Source organism: Brachycentrus maculatus, unplaced genomic scaffold (assembly GCF_059751285.1).
Source record: "Brachycentrus maculatus isolate JH-2025_06_01 unplaced genomic scaffold, ASM5975128v1 h1tg000207l, whole genome shotgun sequence".
Classification (NCBI taxonomy): domain Eukaryota; kingdom Metazoa; phylum Arthropoda; class Insecta; order Trichoptera; family Brachycentridae; genus Brachycentrus; species Brachycentrus maculatus.
Genome location: NW_028280958.1, coordinates 627,385 through 641,027, shown reverse-complemented (window position 1 = coordinate 641,027; position 13,643 = coordinate 627,385). Strand labels below are relative to the sequence as shown.

At 32.7% G+C, this 13,643-nt stretch overlaps 2 protein-coding genes across 2 annotated transcripts; both read left to right on the top strand.

Annotated features, from left to right (window-relative positions):
- Window positions 1–947: 947 nt before the first annotated feature.
- LOC148307128 (protein toll-like) lies at window positions 948–6,599 on the top strand. Its single transcript, XM_088263902.1, has 6 exons — window positions 948–1,207; window positions 1,370–2,423; window positions 3,447–3,774; window positions 4,017–4,658; window positions 4,882–4,926; window positions 5,277–6,599. Exons 1-6 carry the CDS (start codon window positions 1,021–1,023, stop codon window positions 6,147–6,149), a joined length of 3,129 nt encoding a protein of 1,042 aa, XP_088120028.1. The 5' UTR covers window positions 948–1,020; the 3' UTR covers window positions 6,150–6,599.
- A 1,017-nt stretch (window positions 6,600–7,616) lies between these two features.
- LOC148307127 (uncharacterized) lies at window positions 7,617–12,921 on the top strand. Its single transcript, XM_088263908.1, has 4 exons — window positions 7,617–7,755; window positions 7,848–8,037; window positions 9,347–9,532; window positions 9,989–12,921. The coding sequence occupies exons 2-4, from the start codon at window positions 7,849–7,851 to the stop codon at window positions 10,445–10,447; spliced, it is 834 nt and encodes a 277-aa protein (XP_088120034.1). The 5' UTR covers window positions 7,617–7,755; window position 7,848; the 3' UTR covers window positions 10,448–12,921.
- Window positions 12,922–13,643: the final 722 nt, after the last annotated feature.

Here is a 13,643-nt window from a genome sequence, read left to right as displayed (position 1 = left end):
TTAAATAAACGACTTTTTAGATTATACCTTAAAAGGCACGAAACTTATAATAGGAATTATATGAATAAAGCTTATATATTATGTGAGTAAACTTACCCCTATAAAAGTAACATTTATTGATTTTGGTATAAAAATAATATCTATTGTGACTATGAGAAAATTTCCAACCTTAAAAAGAATATCGGATCACAGCGAAATAATAAAAAGAATAATATGCCAATAAAAATACATATCTTCGTTTTCTATTAAATAAAATATACGTAATAATAATTTTGAAGCATTCGCAACTCCAATAACAATATTCGGTGGGTTTTTATTTAGATTCTTTGTTATGTTTTGTATGGAAAAGAGATATGTTACAAACGTTTCGAGGAATAGGATTGCCATTCGTTTCAATACTTTGGGATATGTCATACTTATTAACAAAGGTGTCATGACATTTTAATGTAGTCCAGATTATGGTCTTCATTGACGAAGGATTTTTTTCTTTTAATTATAAATTTCTGCAAATCTACCGGGTATTTTTTAGATACGAATAAAAACAATATAAAAAGACAATATATAAAAACAATAAATAAAGACAATATAAAAAGATTTATGTTTAAACCTACTATAATTATTTATTTGAAAAAAAACGTCATAATTTAAAAATAAATTCAATGTTTTGTTCAATGGAAGCATGAATATAGCTTCCTAAATTTGAATAGTGTGGTCGTCAATCCTTAAAAGAATGGTGGCATTGTATGTAATGATCACTTAAACTAGCCAATGACAGGTTGTATGCCCTATAAATGTCCAGATTTCCATTCTCATGATTCTTATGCATCTATATTTGAGATATAAAAAAATTGCTGGGACAATTGAATTTCACAATATTAACTTTTACTTTTCTTACAAACCAACTTCTGATATGAAACAATGTTAATTTAATTTTTAATACTTTACAGTTAAAATGGGTGTCATTTCTTTATCTAACAAACACTAACTACCAGAGCACTTATTGTTATAAAAGTGTCCAAAATGAAGAAATCACATAATGCTACCAAGATGGCCCCTGTCCTGTTGATGGCTGTGTTGAATATGGCTCTTGTATATCCAATTCCGGCATCATCTGAATATAATGGCGGCTTCCGGTGTCCAGAGAGGTCCAACTGTACCTGCCTCAATTCTGGTATCAGGAACAACGAAATAGTGTGCCCTAAGTCAGGTCAGTTCAATAAATAAAAAAACGATATTTATGGTAATATTTTCGGAACATATTTAAGTAAACTTAGTTTTAAATTAACCCCCTCACAAACAATTTTAAATATAAATGAAATTATATTGTTATTCGATATATCTGTAAATAATAATGAAAATATATTTCCAGGGCCATCAAAGTTCGTTGGGAAGTACACAGGCAGCTATGTTCAATTGCAGTGTCAGCAAAATGTCAAGTCAGAGGATTATTCCATCCTTCCATCTCTAATCATTCCGAATTTAGAAAAAAGGGCTGAATCCTTTAGCTTCAACGACTGCCCACTTTCAACATCACCACTGGCTGAAATCGTCTCAAGACTAGGAATTTCTAAACTACGAGTCCTTATGTTCCAATCTTATGGACATAACCTGTCAAACACCTTAAAAAGACATCATTTCAAAGGTCTAGAAGGAATAACTAGACTGGTGCTATCTGGAAATGGGTTGACTGATTTACCAGATGATCTGTTTGTTGATATGAAAAACTTAACATGGCTATATCTAAGGTCCAATAAGATACATTTGCATCCAGGCCTCTTCAAATTCATATCAAAACTGAAACTTTTAGAATTGGGTCATAATAACCTATCTGAACTTCCACGAGGTCTTTTTAAGCATCTTACTGTTTTAAAACAGTTAAATCTTTGGCAAAATAGTCTTACAAACATAACCAGTGAGGTATTTGATGGTTTAGAATCCTTGGAGGAGTTAGACCTAAGCACCAATCAAATACAAACTCTGCCATCAGATGTATTCAACAAACTTCCAAATCTAAGACTTTTGAATCTGTATTCTAACAACTTGAGCTCTGTGCCTGAAGATCTGTTTTCCAAAAATCCGAGACTGGAATATCTTAGCTTGTATCAAAATAAGCAAAGCTTGAGAACGCTGCCTAGAGGATTCCTTCGTAATAAAACGAATCTTTTAGAAGTCAAGTTATACAGATGTAAAATCGATACTCTGCCAGAATCTCTCGTGTGGGGCTCAACCGGCATTAAAAGTATATCATTAAAAGAAAATGCTATTACAGAGATACCGACTGATCTGTTAAGAGACCAAATCGAACTCGCTGATCTCAATTTCAGTGATAATTTAATTACAACGATACCAGATGGCGCCTTTCGGTCTCTCAAGCATTTGAAAATACTTAATCTTGATAAAAATTTATTGGAAAAAATATCCGAGTAAGTCAACAAATTTTTATAATCCTTTACTTTAATATTTTATTAAATAATAATTTTCTTATGATTTTTAATTATACATATTTAAAAATATATAATCACCCTTTATAGTAAAGATATGCATGAAGTACAGTTTCAAGGGATGGACAGATTGATTTAGATTTAGAAAGAATAATGAATCCTTAGAACAAAAATAACGTAAATGGCGCACTGAAATCCGTTGTAGCAATTAAAAGCCTAAAAGGGGAAGCTAAACAGACAGTGCACAAAGAAGTCCTGGTACCAACCCTAATACAAAAAAAGTGAAAGAAAAGAAGGATGAAAGCAGACCGAAAGCACTCAAAATGAGATGAAAGTCGAATGTGCGGCAAAATGATGTATGATAGATGTTTGAAAGGTGAAACAAGGAAAGAGTGCAACGCAAGGGTGTATTTAATTGGCTTGGACATGTGCAACGAATGAGTGAAAATCGGCAGGTATATATAAGAAGAGGCAAGAATGTGGAAGAGGAGAAGCATGTTTGTAAAGAGTGATATGGCAATCTATTTCTCTGCCTACCTATGCATAAAATGGGGTAATCGTTAGTTAGTAAGTTATTGTTGATAATCCAGGTGTTATGATATTTTATTTCGAGAAGTAAAAATACTTTGTGTTCTGATCCACTCACATAGTCATTATGAATAAATCGGAATACGACAGTAAAATCAAAGAATTTCTTCAAGACGATAATTTCGAAGTTTTAACTAAGGACCCGACGAATATAAAAATGTGAGTGGATCAGAACACAAAGTATTTTTATTTCTCGAAATAATATATCAATATGATCCACAAAGTTAATGCTTTCAATATTCAAAACATGTTATGATATTAGTTGTTGAAGGTGTTTTTAATTGCATCTTTGATAAAATCTTTATCCTCAGCTGTTATTACACCTATTTTATTTATGAAATATATTATAAAAATAAAATTAGTTGTATGAATATGTTATTTTTCAAATATTTACACATCAATTTTTCTTTTTTATAGGAAAATATTTGATAGCCTAATTTCTTTGGAACAATTAAGCGTTCGGGAAAACCGTCTAAAAGAAGTCTCCAATGATGCGTTTATCTCAACACAACGCCTAGAAAAAGTGGATTTATCATTCAATAGTTTATCATTCACAGAAGACGTTTTTGTGAAGTCGTCAGTACACGAAACGTTTTATATTACTTCGCCATTTCAAGCTTTAGGAAAAATCCAATCATTGAATCTCAGTCACAACACTGTCACCCAAATATTTTCTGATTGGAGATTAACTATTACAAGTCTCAAATATTTGGATCTAAGCTTCAACAAAATTGTCAAACTATATGTAAGTTAGTAAAACAATTTCTTAATATTATTTTACGAATTTTAGTTTTCTTTCTCCTATGCAATATTCATGAAAAATGTGTTTAAAATAATCGCCAAGATTTCATATCTATATTTCAGATTTCATATCTATTTTAAGATGCCTTGGCATTTACAGGACTTGAAACCTGTGATCGGCTTGTTTAAGTAATCAGTTTATACATTTTAATATAAATAGTAAATAAATAAAGTTTCTTTTTACAGTTTGAAGACATAAATACTGACAACAATGGTCTTACCCTGGATCTAAGAAATAACAAAATATCACAAATTTACTTGAATGTCACTCCTAAAACTGATATACGCCAAGTTTTTCAATCACTGAATACTCGCACATTTCACGACCCGTCCTCTCTCATGCGCCAAGCAAAGGTTTTAATTGACAACAATCCTTTGCACTGTGATTGTTTAATGTACAATTTTGTGTTTTACCTTAAAGAAAAACATCCTATAAAGAGCATGGCGGCTGTAGATCCAGGAAATGCGAGTTGTTCCTCTCCTCCAAATATGAAAGGAAGACTAATTAAGGACGTCATGCCTCAGGACACGCTGTGCCCACTTGAAAATCCAGCCCAGTGTCCTGAATTCTGTCATTGCTATTTGAGGCCATTTGATGTGTCCTTGATTGTCAACTGTTCGACATCAAGCATAGTGGATTTCCTATTAATACCAGATGTTCATAATCTGAGTCTACACTTCACCGAATTGCACTTTGAAAATAGTATGGTCGTTAGTCTGTCACAGCTGTCTGCTAATGAACGAGTGTACAACCAAATAACAAGACTTTATGTTGGTTACAACAGCATTTCATCTCTCTCCGCAAAAGATATTCCGAACCAAATTGAGGTAATAATGTAAATATTATGTGTCGTTTTGATTGCATGTTATAAACCATTTTCTTTTCATATCATTTTATAAATAAGTACTGTAAAATGTGCCTTCGGCACGGAAAACTCAGGGCACATTTTTGCAATGTGTATGATAAAAAATAAAATAAATAAATACATTACCAGAAATATTATATGATCCCATTTTATATCTCTTATAAGTTTACCCCTTTATCTTGTAGATTTTGGATCTAAGAAATAATCAACTCAAACACATCAATATTTCCGTAAGTGACAAATTGAGTAATTCTACAACTCTGAAACAAATGTGGATTTCTGGAAATTCAATTGTTTGTGATTGCCAGAACCTTCCATTTATTTCATTTCTGCAGCGTGATTTTAAAAAGGTAAAAAGTATACTATTATATTTTTTCTCGTTCTTCCAATTATCTCTTTCATAATAATGGTAAATAACAATTCGTTTTCTATTACTTTTACCTATGTACTAATATTTAAAAAAGTATGACCTATAAAACATTCTTTCTTTCTTGGAACCAAGATGATATGAAATGTAACATGGGTGTGTTGTTTCATTATGTTCCTGAAATAAATATATGTGTTATTTTAATATTTTCAGATAATGGATTTGCCTGAAGTGCTTTGTTCGAATGGTCAAAAAGTTCGTAACATTTCCCTGAGTGACCTCTGTAGAACCATTCCAACAGTGTTAATATTCAGTGTTGTTTTGGCACTTACCGGACTTATCATAGGTATTATGGCTGCCTTGTATTATAAATATCGAGAAATAATCAAAGTTTGGCTGTTTGCCCATAATTTACGCATGTGGTGCGTCCCTCAAAAAGATCTCGACAGTAACAAACTCTACGATGCATTCATTTCTTTTTCTCATAAGGATGAAGATTTTGTTGTTAATGAAGTAATAACAGAACTCGAGGGCGGAAGAAACCCTTTCAAGATTTGCCTCCACTTTCGAGACTGGGTTGCTGATGAGTGGATCCCGGCGCAAATAGCGAGATCTGTTGATGATTCAAGGCGGACTCTGATTGTACTGTCGCCTAACTTCTTAGAGACAGTATGGGGAAGGTTGGAGTTTAGAGCGGCGCATCGCCGCGCCTTCAAAGAAGGAAGATCAAGAGTTATTATAATTTTGTACGGAGACATTGGGCCTATTGATAATTTGGATGCAGAGCTTCAGGGATATCTATCAGTGAACACCTACATCAAATGGGGTGACCCATGGTTCTGGGATAAACTGCGATACGCATTACCCCACTCCCAAAGCAACAGAATGCATTCCCCTGTTCACAGCGTTCTACAGAAAAATGGTTTCGACGATAGACTAGAATTAATTCATGCAACAGCTTTCACTGCCCAATCAGGACGAAACACTCCACCTGCACTTCAGTTGCATACTAACCCACGGATAAATTATGTAAACTTGCGACATTATGGAATCAACTTCAGCGTCATGGAATCACCAACAATATAATTCATCAAGATGAAGAGATCAATATGAAGAAGGAATATGGAAGTCTCGGCATCTACAGGACTTACGACCGATTATTGCCTGGTTTGAATGATATACACACTGTTTAACATTCATTATTCTACACATGACTGACGACTATGTCACTAAAATGATGTATAAATGTATAAAAAAATCATATAAAAACCACAACTAAAGGATTAACATTCAATGATAATGTAATACAAGGCAATGTATAATATAGGAAAGTTATTTAATTTTTATCCGAATGTCATGAAAAATTTGTTATACATATTTCTCAGAATGTTAAATATAATATAAATATTCTTTCCCATTTTTTTTACGAATAATCCACACCTCACTCATAACAATCCGTTTAAGTTCTCGATAAGTTAATATTGTATGAAATTGAAAGTATTCCGAATTGCAATATTTATTAAGACTAATTATTTAATTTAAAAATCCTAGTGGTAATTTAATGTTCTCACTTTTATATATTTAGTTAAGGTAAATAATAATAATTTTAAAAATAAAGTGTTGATAAAACGTAGGGATGTGTGTATGTTATTGTAACTCACTCTATTTTAATGAATTTATTTAAGACCTAAAAATGGATATATTTTAGTTTTCTTATCACAACGAGATGTACAGATATGTAGTTACGTATACATACATATTATACGAATATGTTTATTATGGGTAGACATCCTTCATTTTTATTTGTGGATAATCCTGCATAAGACCCTAAAAACGAAAATCATATATTTCATGTGATAATTCGGAGTAGGTAACAATTAAAATATTTAAATATAATAGCACTCATAATGTTTACGTCAATCTTAACCCTAGGTTTCCTAAATGAAGCAAAGTTGATAAGAATTTTCACTCGTGAAAAGAATTAGAAATCTTCAACTTAAGAAGTAAACCATTTACACGTAGGAATAGGCTGTGAAAAGTTTAAAAGTCTATGCCAAAATATAATTTAATAAAAATCGTTATTTAAAGTCAAGGTCCGAGGTATTTATGGTCCGAAAAATACAATATTGTACATTTTGGTAAATTTACGAATTAAAATATCCATCCGTATAACATAATAATACAAGATCAATAAACAAAACATTTGGAAGATGGTAGAAAAATATATAATAGAATCCCAATGCCTGAGCCCTGTCGCTGTCTAATTTTAATTATGAATGTAATGTGATATCATCTGTTAGACAGTGATATCTTTTTCTTCTCTGTTGTCTTTCACAAACGATACATAAAATGCATCGATATGTGCAAAAAAATGTGTGGAAAGTACTGAGAAGAGGTGAATGCAGAAATATCGAAAACATTATTTTAGCCTCCTTACTAATTTCGATATTTTTTCTGGGTAAGTAAAGATCTATGTTGTCTATGAACATAAGTACATAGTCTTTGGTACCATCTATGGTAGAAAATTGACAACAAGTTTGACGTATGAAGTTTGGCGGTAACCGATGTCTTCGGGCGTTTTAAATCGGCTTTAATGTTTTAAATGTACTCATTGATAACATAAACGCTATCAGCATTTAAAAACAACAATAATTTAGTTGTTCACAGCGCTTTCTCATTCTTAGTTATCAACGTAAGAAGATAATTAAATATACAGACAATTTTTCCTACTTTCAAAATGCTATTGTTTTGGTTTATGTATTAATACAAATTTTGTTGTTTAAGGATGTCAAACAGGATTAGCTTGTCTCAATTGGAGACCATGATCAAATTTATGGAGACAAATGGTGATCTGAGTAATCCTTCCGATGTTTCTCATACCCGAGCTTCAACTCTTAAAAGTTGGGAAAATCTGGTAGAAATTCTTAATCAGGATACTAGTGGCGGTACTAAAACGTTGGAGAAATGGAAGAAGGTACTAATGGTTACTTTGCATTATGATGAGATTATAATAGCAACTTAATAATTTCATCATAATGCAAAGTAAAAATAAGTAAACTCCCAAAGGTATAATTAATAATTAGCCCCTAGTTAGTGAAACGAACTAAGAAATATTGATGCAGAATTTGTTCGAAATTGTTTAAACTTTTGAGTAGATGCCTTTAATAATGACTAACCGTACATCGAAGGGAAATATCAATTGCGTAGTCCACTTGCAAACCCCGTTATGTTAAAAAAAATGTTTTTTAGCTAATGGCGGCAATCAGTAGAAGATTAAATCTTCTAGCGATTTTAGCTTTTTTGAGAGATTTTTGAAAGTGAAGTGTTGATAGGCATAGCGAGTTTTGCAAGAGTGTTGATTTTTCTATTCCATTTAATTCCTAACTTAACGAGTTTTAGCAGATTATGTTAAACAAGGATGTATATATTTTTAATTTTCTACCAATTGGTGCCATTGGCTAAAAAAATCATTTTCAACATAATGTGGTTTGCAAATGGACTACTCAATTGTCTTCGGCTAATTTTTTTTACCAAAGTGAGAGTCCAAATGTTTTAAGCTAAATACATTTGATTGATTAATTATCTATTTGCGTTATTTTTTACGAATTTTAAATCATTCATTTTTACATGAGTATTGACTACACAGCACCAGAACACGCGGATTTTTTGGCACAGTAAATGGAAGGTTAAAATAAGCCTTTTGAGATAGAAGCAGCAATGCAAAAAAAAATATACCACGAATATATAAAATAAATAAGAAAATATGTATTTATGTAAACACTAATACAATATATAACAAAATATCGCTCACTCCTTTCAAGAACATTATAATTTAAAAAACTTGATTTTTCAGGAGAACGTTTTTAAAGTTTAAAAATATAGTATAATGTATTAAAAATAAATATCAAGCCACTTATTGAACTTTTTACTGTGCGACAGACCTTTTTAGGTAAAACCTGAAGGTTTTTTCTCCATTTGAAAAATATTTAGTTTATTTAAAAAAAAAAGATTAAATAATACCTTTTCTTCAAAATGCTAAAACAACACTTTCTGCCCTGTAGCGGGTAAATATTAAGTTAAAAATATGCCGCTTTTTCTGGAATATAGTACATTTTTTGGGCATTCCGAAAACATGGACAACTGAAAATTGACGATTTTTGATTTATGACATTCTTGAAAGGAGTGAGCGATAAATCACCATACTTAACAAATGACAACTTTCAGTAGCCATTAATGTGTTTAAAGGAACAACATTTACGCAGAATGTCTCATTGCGTTTCTAGGTTTGGGCAGATGCCAAGAGTAAAGCAAAGATAAAGGCCGCAGCAATATTATCCGGGCGTTCTTCTGGAAGATATGCCATGACAAATTTGCATTTGAATCCGATAGAGGAAAGGATTGTTGCCATGTTTGCTCCTGCAGCCGCCTCTGTTGAAGATGCTCCCGATGCTAACCCTGAAGTCGACCAGGTTTCTACATTCACATTACTTGTTTTTAAAAAATCCTTGGAGATTTCATTACATCTGTTAATACTATTATGGGTATTTTTTACGCCTGCAGACCGCTGGTGACGGATTTGATAATTATGTACATATATTTAAGACCTTTACAAAGTGATTGGTGAATAATATTCATATGAAAACATTGGATAGTTCGTTCTTGTTTGCCTTTGAAATAAGGCCGGCACGGAAGGTAAAAATACCCTTCCCATCCTTAAGCATCAATCGACCGAACGGGTAGAAATACCTTTCCTGTCTGAAGTGTGTTAATATTAAAAAATAAAAGAAGAGTCGATTTTAATACATAAAACAAGTTAGATAATTATGTCTCAGATAAAAGCAACTACTGACTTTGGAACTTTCCGGAAGCTAAGCGGTCTGTTACCTTAGTTGAAAAATTAATACAAATTTGTATATTTTTTTCAGGATTTTGAGCTTGTATTTATTGAAAATAGAAATGCTCAATCGCTGTCATCTGCGCTCGATCCGAGTCAGGAGATTTCACAACCCCATGTGCAAGAAGACCAGACCTCTCCAGGTCTATCACCTCAGCCATCGCAGCAGTCTTCCCCCACATCATCTCCTCATTCATCCTCCCAGTCCTATGACCACCATTCCCGTCCCCATCGATCGTCCCCCCGGGCAACTCGCGCCGCACGCCGTCGTCGTGTCAAGAAGAGGGGAAATCAGCCAATAAGCAGAGTTGCGGAGTTGTGTGCTATAATTGAAAAAAAGCGCTTGATGTTGGAAAGGGCGAAAGAAGAGAACTTGCAATTGAGGGAGTTGCGAAGGTTGCAAATGGAGATGAAAAATAGTGAAAACTTTGAACGGTTTCTACAATTGATGGAAAAACTACTACCTCATGTCTACAAATTATGGAAATGAAATGGGATTAATGGGAAAATTTCTCTGTCAAGATCTAATCTATTTTTATTCGACAAACATTTTTCTAAGGGCTGGATGTTAGATGATATTTGGACTTGCATCATGAAGTCAGTAATATTGATGATATAAGTTAGACAACAGCCCTTTCAATAGAATCACAAGCGCACTTGACCTTTTCATCCCGGTGATATGTATTTACTACAGTTCAACTTTAAAAATGAGAATATCAATATGAGATATAATAGATACGGGCTCAGAGTTTTTGTATTCCTCTGTAATGTAATTTTGTGTAACATAAAAGTCTCATAATATAATGTTATTCAATTGCAGCGACTTAAATAAGTGAATTGTAAAAAAATCAAGGATACAATCGCCAACACACAAGTGTTTTGCGTGCACGCGGCTTCATACTGTTTCCGCCGATGTCCTTTTAGTAGTGCGCAAGTCAACCTTTGGGATAGTTGTGCCACTATGGCACCTACTTGTGATGTATTTTTTGTCTCATTTTCAGATCTCATATGAAAAAAAATTATACATATCAACTTCAACTATGGTCAGTAAAAGCAACATTTAGCAAAGCAATATTTACATTTTCATATGGTGTACAAAATAGATATCACCACCGTTGAATGCGGAAGTTTTTAGCTCTGTAAGGGAAAGGTTAAAAGAGCTGGGTTCTTCACTTCTGACCCCTGTCTGTAAGTGGTTCACAGGGCATCGCTTTGGATTGATAATTTGAAAACTGGGTAATCAGTCCTGCGCTCTAAATTCTTGAATCTAGAAGTGGTATATATTTGACGGTATATAGAAGATGAGATAAAGCAGCTCAGACATTGCTGCTATATAGCAAGAGAAATGGAAGAGGTATACTGGGTACTAGAGAAGGGGAAAAAGGGATTAGCAATAAAGGCTAGGGCATGAGAGGTGGCATACCTTGATGAAGTTAATTACAGTGCTGGTACAATTAGGCTGAAGTATCCTAAATTGAATATATTAATAAATATATTTGAACACTGATCATTTTCGTTTTAAACAAAGTTGGTGAAAATAATTAAATTATTATTAAAATTATTTTCACTTTGAGATATGATGAAATACTTTCTTGAATTTTGTAAGTTCAGTCAAAGCGCATATTGCACAATCATTTGCCTAATAGAAAATATTTATCATTGTCAACAGGATGTATGAAAAATGCCACAATGATATTTAAAAAAACTAACTAACTAACTAACCATCATGCTGCTTCCCCGCAGGGGTTGGCAGAGAGAATAGAATACCACACCACTCTGTGTTTGCAAACATTCCTAGCCTCTTCCACGTTCATGCATCTCCTCATACACACCCGCCGATTGTTTCCACTCCGCTTTCAAGTATTTGGCATACCTGATCGTGCCAAGTTTTTCTCGGTCTTCCTCTGCTCCTTTTTCTAATTATATTTGCCAATGATGACATTGATCTTCATAAAGTTAATGCATATAGATTGAAACCCATCTGTTTAACTGCAGATTGTTAGACATCATCTACTAAGAAAATATTATTATTTGCTCTTCGTACGGATGTCATGTACGGAATCATACATATATGATTCAAATGGTTTTCTTGTGACATTGCTCTCATAAAGAGAGCCATCAAAAGCCAACTTTGTTAGTTTTATTACAACATTAAACCTCATTGTTCAAGATGACTTTCGGTACCATTTATAAAGAGCAACTTGGATTTCAATAGCCTCCCTGCAGGAATTAAGAAGATATATTATTTTAATAAAATAAAATACTGTTAGAAAATAAATATACATGTTTCAATATGTTTGTTTGTACAATTTGAAATTATATAACTTCAGTTTTGTTTAAACTATAACATTGTAATTCCTTATCCAAGAAAGAGAGCTGGTCCCTTTTTTTTGGACAGGTACTAGGTAAATAAACATATATTTATGTTAATAGTTTTTAATATATATTTTTTGAAATGTGATTTTACTAAAAGGCATATTAAATAAATAAATACAAGTATTATAGTGGTGTATTTTATATTTAGTTCTTTTGCAACTAAAAGGCATTGGGAAAAATAATATTGAATTATTTAAATACCCATTTAGTGAACAAAAAAAGTATTTTTCATGTTCTTACAAGGCGGAACTCTGAATATTGATTATGTGAAATAGAATGCTTTAATAAACAGGCGAAACATGAGAGCTTTTAATTAGTATTTGCCTTATTAGTCATTAGATGAAGACCTATCTACCGTATTGTAGCCATTCAAAGAAGCATCTTTGTAAATGAGAAGGGATGGGTACAACACAGCATTCCTTTTTATCGTTATGACTTGTTCTATGTGCAAAAAAACAGAATTATGATAAATGGTTGATCCAAGTCATTACACAGATTTTGTTCTGGATCAATAGAGAGATTGTCACTATTGAATGTAGCAAATTATTTTCTGAAATAAAAAGACTTTGTTTTTCGATCCACTCACATTTTTGCTAACAACCAACTAGTTTCGGCAACAACCTGTTGCCCTCTTCAGGGTTTAATTTATAACATAAATTAAATGATGAATTTTATGACATGTCATAAATTGAACCCTGAAGAGGGCAACAGGTTGTTGCCGAAACTAGTTGGTTGTTAATAAAAATGTGAGTGGATCAAAAACCAATGTATTTTTATTTCCCAAAATAATATATCAATATAATCCACAAAGTTAATTCATGTAATTCTTTCAATTTTTAGTAATTCTTTCAAAATTCAAAACATAAAAATGATATGTTTTCGATCTCGCATATTTCCCTTATCCTGGTGTTCCTTCGAAGATTAGTCGTTAGGTTATTAGAAGTCGTTAAGTTAAGGCTACGATGGAGACAATGGTATGTGCTGGGAGGGAATCGACATCTCAGGGGGTTGATCCCTCTTTAAAACAGGCCACAAGGCCTACACCAAGCAGAAGACGAAGAGATGAAAATATTTTTGGTTTCAAAGCTTCCAAATCATTAAACAAGGGCTATGAATCTATGTGCCTTGTATTTAGACTTTCCTATTTTGAAAGAAGCAAACCAGATTATCTCAAATATCCTGCTTGTTGAAAACAGCAATTTTCAGAGTAATTACTGAAATTCAGCTGTGTCTATTTGTATGCTCCCACAGAATGAAGTCTTCTAGATTGATGACAAACAGATAATGATGTCTAATCCCTTCTTTGTATA